The sequence below is a fragment of the Chionomys nivalis genome, chromosome 25 (assembly GCF_950005125.1).
Source record: "Chionomys nivalis chromosome 25, mChiNiv1.1, whole genome shotgun sequence".
Taxonomy (NCBI): Eukaryota; Metazoa; Chordata; class Mammalia; order Rodentia; family Cricetidae; genus Chionomys; species Chionomys nivalis.
In genome coordinates this window covers 27944332-27955456 of record NC_080110.1, presented here as the reverse complement: position 1 = coordinate 27955456, position 11125 = coordinate 27944332, and the positions used below count along the sequence as shown (strand labels likewise).

At 41.3% G+C, this 11125-nt stretch overlaps 1 protein-coding gene across 1 annotated transcript; it reads right to left on the bottom strand.

Annotated features, from left to right (window-relative positions):
* Window positions 1-332: 332 nt before the first annotated feature.
* LOC130866200 (olfactory receptor 6C4-like) lies at window positions 333-1268 on the bottom strand. The gene has a single exon (XM_057757428.1). The coding sequence runs from the start codon at window positions 1266-1268 to the stop codon at window positions 333-335; it is 936 nt and encodes a 311-aa protein (XP_057613411.1).
* Between the last annotated feature and the right edge of the window lie 9857 nt (window positions 1269-11125).

The following is an 11125-nucleotide window of genomic DNA, read 5'->3' as shown; positions in this document are numbered from 1 at the left end:
AAAGAGGTAGGAATTACAGAAAAAGTGTATTTACATTTTTGATAATTATCAATTGAAAAGTTAAGAGATGATAATGGGAATAATATAGGTGCAGTCATTAGACTGATATTCCAATTTATGACAAGCAAAAGAATTTAACTTGCTGTATTCTGTATACAGTCTACCAATATAATTTTCTGCCTCTTTCATCAAAGGTCGATATCAGAAAGGTCTTGAACTAGTTTGAAACAGACTGCGGACACCAGCCATACCCAGCTTACCTGAGAAGTCACTTCAAGAGAGAGGAGGAAGATCCTGAATATCCTCCCTCATTTTTATTTAGTGTCAGGCCACTAAAAGGAGTGAAGATGCAGGACTTTTCTGACAGCATCACTGAAGGCTTGCTGTACTTGCTTATTCCTTAGAGTGTAAATGAATGGGTTAAGTAAAGGGGCAACTGAGTTATTGAGCACAGCCACACCCTTATTGAAGGCAACTCCTTCTGTTGCTGAAGGCTTTATGTACATGAAGATGCAGCTTCCGTAAGAAAGGGAGATGACAACCATGTGGGAGGAGCATGTGGAAAAGGCCTTCTTTCTCTGCTGTGCAGAAGGGATCTTCAGAATGGTCCTGATGATGTGGGTGTAGGAGAGAATGACCAGCACCAGCGTGACTATCAAGGTCACGACCGCTAAGACAAAGTCAAAGAGCTCCAGCAACCTTGTGTCTGAACAAGCGATTTCTATGAGGGGCCCATAGTCACAGTAATAATGATTGAGCACATTGGATGCACAGAAATCCAGCTGACTGGTCAAGATGATTGGGAATAAGATGATCAGGAAGCCACTCAGCCAAGAGCAGAGGACCAACAGGGAGCAGACCCTGTTGTTCATGATGGTGGTGTAGTGCAGGGGCTTGCAGATGGCCACATAGCGGTCATACGACATGGCCGTCAGAAGGTAAAACTCAGTGGCTCCAAAGAAGATAGCAAAGAAGTACTGCGTGAAGCAGCCAGCAAAGCTGATGGTCTTAATTCCCGTAGAGATGCTGAAGAGTATCCGGGGAGTAAACGTGGATGTGAAGGAGATTTCCAGGAAGGAGAAGTTCCTGAGAAAGAAGTACATGGGTGTCTGGAGGTGGGGATCCAGCAGTGTCAGGAGGATGATGGTCAGATTCCCCACAATGCTGAGGATGTACGTGAGCAGGAGAAACAGGAAAACACAGACCTGAAGCTCTGGGGCGTCTGTGAGTCCCAGCAGAATGAATTCAGTCAGAGTTTGGTTTTTCATCACCGACTTTTGTGCCTTGTGAAGCTGAAAAAGAGAGAAATGGGCGATGATGGTGAACAGAGCCCAGCGCTGCAGTCAGGAGGTCTCAGAGTTTCCCTGAAAATCTGTCTTTAGGGAATCCATCTGTTCTGCATGATTAAAACACAGTGGCTGCTGGCTTCAAACTTGCTCTTCACCAAATCTGTGTTAAAATGTATATCCTATGACTTTGCTGCAAGCAGTCCCATGACCAACTGGGCTTTCCTGGGTGTAGCTTTTCAATTTTAATTTTTATGCCTTATTCTTACTTCAAACCTCAGAGGATGTAGTAGCACCTGCCGTCTTTCCCCAGCCTCACGTCTCGATGATCCACTCTATTGTCACCATCTCAACACATTCACCACCTGCTTTATTCTGTTTCCCCATTTGCTAACACCCACAGGATGGGGCCTCTCTCTCTCTCTCTCTCTCTCTCTCTCTCTCTCTCTCTCTCTCTCTCTCTTCTCTCTCTCTCTTCTCTCTCTCTCTCTCTCTCTCTCTCTCTCTCTCTCTCTCTCTCTCTCTCTCTCTCTCTCTCTCTCTCTCTCTCTCTCTCTCTCTTCTCTCTCTCTCTGTCTCTCCCTCTCTCACCTGTTTTAGGTTTTGTGCCTAGGACAGAGCTCAAAAAAGCCTTCAAATACTGAATTCTGTATGATTATATGTTGTAATGGGATTGTTATTCCAGAATGTCAATATTTTCAGGAAGGGGTTCCTGGGCTCCCCCAGATTCTATTTTAGTGTTTGCTAACTAAATCTGTTAGAGGAGACTTTGGAGAGGTTTTCTTGTCTAGCTGGGTATCTGGAACACTTTCTGTCCTTTAGCATTCAGCTTCTGGAGAATTTTGCTGCTTTGACCGCCATATTTTCATGTTAATATCCAACACAGCACAAGCATACATTGTGCAAATATTTTTGTTTCATCATTGTAATAATAAAATACTGGAAACAGTAAAATTACATGAATATGTAAAGAACAAAATTATCATTGTTTCTATTGTGGAATAATATGTGGAATTTATATTTTATGACTTAGATAAGACTGTAATCCATGCTGGTGCCCTGCTTCCCAACAGTATGATTCTATCTTTGTGTGTACAGACTAGCATTTGAAAGAATTCCAGTGGCCAGGGATGTTTTTTCTGTGTAAAGGATGGAAGACCTTTCTTTATCCTTCATGTTAAAATGTTCAAAACAAGCCAACATGTGGTTTTTAATATCAAAATTTGCAGAAAGGTAGTAGACAGCCCTTAGAGAGGTGGACGGACTCACTTTTTGACACAGGGAAGGAGCTGAGAGATTTGCCTCTGGATGTTAGGTGGGGTGAGTCAGATGGAGATGTTGGACAGACTGGAATTTGGGACAGTAACTAACACAAAAACAGGTTTTAATACTAACCTGTACCCTGATTGCTCACAAAACGCTGATGCAGGCTTGTGGATTCCTGGTGCTGTGAGTCAGAGTAGAGAGTAGATATGGATGGAACCTGACACAATGGATCATTCCTATCTGGATCCTCCCACAGTCCCCCTTTTCTCACAAAGCGCAGGCTTCTGTGGAGGTTTTCTGAACGTTTCTAGTTCTCCTCATCTTTAATCAGTCACTTACTGCCCCTTTCATGGGTCCACATAGACTCAACCTGTAATTCCTAAGGATGCTGCCTTACTCAAAGCAACTGGATATAGGAACAGTCAGCTGAAAGCCCAACTGCTTGTATATGGTCTGAAGTGTGGTCTTGGTCTTTTTTTCCAGCTTTATATAAGATTCAGGAAAACAATTTTGTTTAATTGACTCTTCAGAGACCATTGGAGGATAAGTGATTGCCTTGAGACTCAGGTCCAGGAAATGTTAATTATTGTCTCTCAAAAAGAGTACTGGGGATTAAATTTAACAGGTAGCTAGGGATGATGCTCCAAACAGACCCATGAGAAAGCTGCCTCCATGTAGGAGTTGGAGTAATCGCTTTGTGGGAACTGAAACGATAACCATGGCAGGGGGAAGAAAGTGAAGTGTTTACTCAGGGTATCTAAAGGGACAAAACTGATAGTGGTGTGTGTGTGTTTGTGTGTATGGTTCACATGCATACATATATTCATACATAGTGGATTTATTATAATGGCTTAAGGGCTGAGGTTGGACTGGTCCAACAGTGATTGTTTCCCAATAGAAAGGCCAAGAATCCAGTAGTTGACTCTCATTATAACACTGCTGTGTGTTGTTCTCTCCTACGTTTATATTATCAAGACAATTCTTAGATTCCCTTCTGCCCAACAAAAGAGAAAAGCCTTCTCTACCTGCTCTTCCCACATGATTGTGGTTTCCATCACCTACGACAGCTGCATCTTCATCTACGTCAAGCCTTCGGCTAAGGAGGAGGTGGCCATTAACAAGGGTGTGACAGTTCTCACTACTTCCATTGCCCCTATGCTGAACCCTTTCATCTACACACTTAGGAACAAGCAAGTCAAGCAAGCCTTCTAGGACTCAATAAAAAGAACTGTAATATTTCCCAAGAAATAAGACGGTGAAACCTAGCAAACATGGGTGGTAAACTTCCCAAACTTCTGGGTCAGGTTAATGTTTTCTGGACACTTTTGCTCATTGTGGCCACCTGCCATTCCAGCCCACATGAACCTCTTTTAAGATCACATCCTTCCAGGTGTCCTTCCAGGTGTGTTAAAAGCTTTCAGAAATCATTACCCCTCTTCCACTTGAAAACCCAAAAGAATACCCAAAAATAACAAAATAATGCAAAACAATAGAGAAGCAATTGCCAAGAGAGTTTTACATCTTCAGCAAAAAATAAATCACAATTGTTTCTTCTAATCCAAAACTTTCAATTGGTTTATTCACTAATTCACTTAATGGGTATCAGATCAATATGTACTTTCTTTAAGGCAGGCACTATTTGGGCCCTGAAAACAGAAGAAGACACAAACCAAACAAAAAAAAATCTACCCCACCCCATATGTACTCTCAATAATAGAACAGAGAGTGGGAACAAGCTAATGAGTGGCTAACCAAAATGTTGTACATGCACAGCAGGGAATGCTTTTGATCATAAAACAGGATGAAATTCTATCATTTGTGATAGAGGTGGGATAGGACAATTGTGCTGAAGTAAATCAGGCACAGACAGGCAAGTAAGTATTTCCCTCATATGTGGGTTATAGAAGGACTGGCCTCAGAGAAGTGGGGAACCAGAAGGTGTTTATCAGGAGCAGGGAGGAAGAGAATGCTGGGGAGTTTTAACTAAATTGCGGATGGGTAGAAGTCAGATGCTCCAGTTACTGAATACACGATTGCTGCAGAGATAATGGTACCATACAATATCATTCAAAAGCCTGAAAATAGATTCTGAATGTTTTTATCATACAGAAATTATTAATGTTTGAAGAAACTAAATTTGTATCCTGTGTGTTCTTGTATCAAGACATCATGTGATACTTCATAAATATGCACACTTGTTATGTTTTAAGACATGTCTAAGAATTAATATGTAATAACTTTAAAAAGAAAAAGGCTTATTCTGAAATAAATGTTTGCCATGAATGAAAATGATGTCTTTGATCTCATTAAATCTATCAAAAATGCTCATATATAAAAAAATCACCATAATTAGCTGGGCATGGTGGCACACACCTTTAACTCCAGTCCTTAGAAGGCAAAGGCCATCCTGATCTACAGAGCATGGTTAGGGCTGCACAGAAAATCTCAAAAAATTAATATTATTAACTATAGTGTTTGGTGGGGGAGGGTAGGACAGAACATTTATCAATATTTTTCTGAAACCTTATTTCTTCCCTTCTTTTTAAAAAATATTTTCCCTTTATAGAAAAGATTCTTTTCTCATACACTATTTTGTGATTATAGTTTCCCTCCCTCTGCTTCTCCCAGTTCTTCCCCTCCAGAACTACTCCCTTTCGGTCTTTCATTAGAAAAGAACAGACGTCTAAGAGATAACAGCTAAAAATGACAAAATAAAGTATAATAGAAATGAAGCAAAAACCATCATATCAAAGATGGACAAGACAACCCAAAAGAAGTAAAAGAGATCCCAAGAGCAGGCCCAAGAATGAATCAGAGACCCTCCTTCTCACACTCAGGAGTCCCAGAAAAATACTACGCTAAAAGTTATAATACACATGCAAAGGACCTGGTTCTGACCAATATTGGCCCCGTGTTTGTTTCTTCAGTCTCTGAGTTCATATGAGCTTTTCTCAGTTGATTTAGAGGGTCTTGTTCTCTCTCTGCATAACATCTGGCTGTGGGTCTCTGTATTGTTCCCATCTGCTGCGGAAGGAAGCTTCTCTGATGATGGCTGAATAAGGAACTGATCAATGAGCGAGAAAGAATGTCATTAGAAAGCATTTATCCCTACTTATCCTGTTTTTAAGACCAGTAGTATTTGGTTTTACCCTAGGACTCTGGACTATCTAGTCTCTAGTTCTTGGTCATCCAAGAAATGCCAGGTATGGGATCCATCTCATGAAGAGGGTCTTAAGTCAAATCAGACATTGGCGGGTCACTCCCACCACCTTTGGGCTACCATTACACTACCATATTTAGCAGACAGGACAGATTGTAGCTCAAAGGTTTTGTGGCTGTGTTGATGTTTGCATTTCTCTTTTGGTAGCCTGCAGAGTACCTTCTTACACCAAAGAAATTGGAATGTAGAGGCAAAAGCTACATGTAGGTACCAGCTCAACCTCTCCATGTTCATTGAGTTGTGTGGGTGTTGTCCTCTGCATTACCCCTCCCCACCGCATCTCCACACAACCCACTGTCAGTTTGTGGATGGAGTGCAACCATTGTCTTAGAACAACTTGGGTGGTTTGGGGATTTCCATGGGACTCCCTTGGCCAACAACCCAATTGAGTGCAACCCAGGTCTGCTACTGGAAGCTTCATTTGGTAACAAGACATGGTCAGTTGAGACTCCATATCCCCATTTTTAGGAGGCCTTGTTAGGATACCTTCATATATTTTAGAAAGTTTCTCCTGTACTACGTATCCATATTATCCCTCAAATGCTCCTCAATTCCAGCTGTCCCTCCCAGAATTCCCTCCCTCAATTCTATCTCCCTTCCCCACTTGATCCTTCTGTTCCCATTTCCAGCCACCCCCAGTAAACCCATAAAATTTTTGGTTCCCCCTCCCAGAAAGATCCATGTGTACCACCCAGACCCTTTCTTTATATCTAACCTCACTGGGTCTATGAACTGTAGCTTGGTTATCATTAACCTAATGGCTAACATCCATATATAAGCAAATACATACCATATTGTCTTTCTGGGTCTGGGCTACCTCACTCAGGATGAATTTTCTAGTTCCATCCACTTGCCTACAAATTTCACATTATCATTTCGTAACAGCTGAGTAATACTCCATTGTGTAAATATATCAAAATTTTCTTTATCCATTCTTCTGTTGGGGGACATCTAGGTTGTTTCCAGTTTCTGGCTATTATGAATAGAGCAATAATGACCATGGCTGAGCAAGGGGGTAGGATGGAGCTTCCTTTGGGTATATACCCAGGAATGGTTGGGGGATCTTGAGGTAAACCAATTCCCGCTTTCTGAGGAATCACCATTTGATTTCTACAGTGACTGTACAAGTTTATACTCCCACTAGCAATGGACAAGCTGGGTGTGGTTGTATACACCTATAATTCCAGCACTCGGGAAGCTAGGATAGGAGGATCAGAAGTTCAGGGTTCTCTTTTGCTGTATATCCAGTTGATGCACAAACTGAGATACGAGACCGTCTCAAAAAATAAAGTCATAACTACAAAATCAAGTGGCAAGAGAATCAAAAGGTGTCATAGCACAGGGGATTACTAAATGGCTGTTCCCATTTTCTGGATATTATGAAAAGGGCAACAATTAACATGAATGAGCAGCTATTTCTTTCATAGACTGTAATTGGGATATATGCTGAAGAGGGGGATAACTGTGTCATATGGATTTATTTCTAGCTCCTGAGGAACATTCACTGATTTCCATAATGGGAGCGCCAATCTGCAATCCCACCATCAGTGAATAAGTGTTCCATTTTCACCACATTCACATCAGAATTTCATGGAGCAAACCAGTCCCAGAAAGATGAACTATACATTTTCTTCCATATAATGTGGAAGTTAGCTTTGAATCTTCAGACTGCATGCTCTCTTTGGAATACCCTCGAGATCAGAATATTAGTAAGGGTGATATCAAGAGATAGGAGACATAATAAAGTGGTATAAAAGATTAAAGGGTCTTAATGGTACAGGATGGGTTTAATGGAGAAGGGAGTAAGGGGAGGGTAGATAAGGGAGAGTAGGGAGGGATAACTAATGCTTAGTCGTTCAGAGAAAGGCATATGGAAACATACTGCTGTAGAACCTTCTTAAAAATACACACACACACATATACATATATATGTAATGAGTAATTACCCTACAATGGGACAAAAATGCCCCTACTAGACACCACGGGATAACAAATAAAAAGCATAGTGACAAGAACGTGTTGCCCTTTTGGGAGTTGTTGACAAATGAGACTCCACAGAACCCCAAATATTACAGGCTATTTCTCATCTTTTTGGTTACCTTCAAAATGTGATAGTGAGACCCTATTTCTGAAAACACAACACATTTGACTTATAGAGAAATCAAGTTGGTATACACGTGGAAGCTTCATCTCTGCTGGTTAGATTTCATAGTACTGGAGTGAGCTGTGCACTCTACTAGAGGAAAAATGGAGTCACTAGTCTTGGCATGCTGTGAACTTGACAAGCTACAGAAAAAAAACACCCTGTCAACACAAGCCCACTGGTACAATGGTGGTAAAATGTCAAGGTAGTAAACAACTGTTTTCTGATTGTGTTTAAGGCCCACAAGTCAAACCAATTGCTGGCACTGTTATTAGGACAAAAAAATTGGGGGTAGATAGGTCATAGGCTATAGAGGTCAATCTAATGCTACTATTCTATTAAATTGTTTTTCTAGTTGTAAATCTATCATGGCGTGTTTTTTTTTTTTTTTGGTAGATAAGTACAGAAAAATGTATTTGGTACTGAAGTATAAAATCCACTGTAAAGCTTTACAGTTTCAGAAAGGCTAATCTGACTGCATAGATGTTTGTTGAGATGTATAGACTTTAGGTCTGGTTAATTTTGATGCATGACTTTCTTATTTGAAAAGTCTTTTTAATAAAGTTGAAATAAATAAGTAAAAGAACACAGTATTGTACTGACTCTTATGACTTGCTGTTATGTTCATGGATTAGTGATCAGTCATTGCTCACTGCAAACGGATGGAAATTCACACAGAGACCCACGACTGACCCAAGTGTACACGATAAGAGGCTATGGAGTGTGCAGCCCCAGGGCATCATTTTGGAAACAGGGATGGAAAGATTCTAAGAGCCTTAGATGGTGGACCACTACAAGGAAATGGTGTTTCCTGATTCGTCGTGACAGTTACATGTATGAATTCATCATCCAACACTACACAAGACTTACGCAGACTCAGGCAGATAGAATTCCAGCATGGAAAGTTAGTTTCCTTTATGGGTTCAGTCTTTAGTGAGTTTACTGCGCCCCAGTGAAAACCACAGATCCAAGAGTGTATGGACAGCCCAAATTGTACATTGTGAGATTCAAAAAAGAGACACAACCTCTCCAGCAAAGGCTATCATTGGTGTTTTTGATTTTAGCCATTCTGACAGGTGTAAGATGGTATCTCAAAGTTGTTTTAATTTGCATTTCCCTTATCGCTAAGGAGGTTGAGCATGACCTTAAGTGTCTTTTGGCCATTTGAATTTCTTCTGTTGAGAATTCTCTGTTCAGTTCAGTGCCCCATTTTTTTTATTGGGTTAATTAGCATTTTAAAGTCTAGTTTCTTGAGTTCTTTATATATTTTGGAGATCAGACCTTTGTCTGTTGCAGGGTTGGTGAAGATCTTCTCCCAGTCAGTGGGTTGCCTTTTTGTCTTAGTGACCGTGTCCTTTGCTTTACAGAAGCCACTCAGTTTTAGGAGGTCCCATTTATTCAATGTTGTCCTTAATGTCTGTGCTGCTGGGGATAAACGTAGGAAGTGTTCTCCTGTACCCATATGTTGTAGAGTACTTCCCACTTTCTCTTCTATCATGTTCAGTGTGTTCAGACTAATATTGAGGTCTTTAATCCATTTGGACTTGAGTTTTGTGCATGGCGATAGATATGGATCTATTTTCATTCTTCTACAGGTTGCCAACCAGTTCTGCCAGCACCATTTGTTGAAGATGCTCTCTTTTTTCCATTGAATACTTTTAGCTCCTTTATCAAAAATTAGGTGTTCATATGTTTGTGGGTTAAAATCAGGGTATTCTACTCGGTTCCATTGATTGACTTCTCTGTATTTATGCCAATACCAAGCTGTTTTCAATACTGAAGCTCTGTAATAGAGTTTGAAGTCAGGGATGTTAATGCCTCCAGACGATCCTTTATTATATAAGATTGTTTTGGCTATCCTGGGTTTTTTTGTTTCTCCATATAAAGTTGATTATTGTCCTCTCAAGATCTGTGAAGAATTTTGATGGGATTTTAATGGGGATTTGGGAATGCAAACTTGTGCAACCACTTTGGAAATCAGTGTGGCGATTTATCAGGAAATTTGGGATCAACCTACCCCAAGATCCAGTAATACCACTCTTGGGAATATACCCAAGAGATGCCCTATCATATGACAAAAGTATCTGTTCAACTATGTTCATAGCAGCATTGTTTGTAATAGCCAGAACCTGGAAACAACCTAGATGCCCTTCAATGGAGGAATGGATGAAGAAAGTGTGGAATATATACATATTAGAGTACTACTCAGCGGTAAAAAACAATGACTTCTCGAATTTTGCGTGCAAATGGATGGAAATAGAAAACACTATCCTGAGGGAGGTATCCCAGACCCAAAAAGAGGAACATGGGATGTACTCACTCATAATCGGTTTCTAGCCATAAATAAAGGACATTGAGCATATAATTTGTGATCCTAGAGAAGCTAAATAAGAAAGTGAACCCAAAGAAAATCGTATAGTCATCTGCCTGGAGAGGGGAAGTAGACAAGATTGCAGGGCAAAAACTGGAATCTTGCGGGTGAGGTGGCATGGGGCAAAGGGGAAATGGGATGAGAAACTTGAGAAGGGGAGGATGGGAGGAGCTTGGGGGATTGGGATGGTTGGGATATAGGAAGGGTGGATACGGGAGCAGCGAAGTATATATCCTAAGGGAGCCATTTTAGGGTTGGCAAAAGACTTGACTCTAGAGGGGTTCGCAGGTGTCCAGGGAGATGTCCCCAGCTGGTACCTTGGGCAACTGAGGAGAGGGAACCTGAAATGACCCTATCCTACACTGATGAATATCTTACATATCACCTTAGAACCTTCATCTGGCGATGGATCGAGGTAGAGACAGAGACTCAATTTGGAGCAACGGTCTGAGCTCTTAAGGCCCAAATGAGGAGCAGAAGGAGGGAGAACATGAGCAAGGAAATCAGGACCACGAGGCATGCACCCACCCACTGTGACAGTGGAACTGATTTATTGGGAGCCCACCAAGGCCAGCTGGTCTGGGACTGAATAAGCATGGGTTGAAACTGGACTCTCTGAGCATGGCGGACAATGAAGGCTGATGAGAAGCCAAGGACAATGGCACTAGGTTTCGATCCTAATACACGAACTGGCTTTGTGGGAGCTTAGCCTGTTTAGACGCTCACCTTCCTGGACGTAGATAGAAGACCTTCGTCTTCCCGCAGGGCAGGGAATTTGGACTGCTCTTCAGTATCGAGAGGGAGGGGGAATGTGTGGGGGGAGGAGAAGAGGAGTGGGG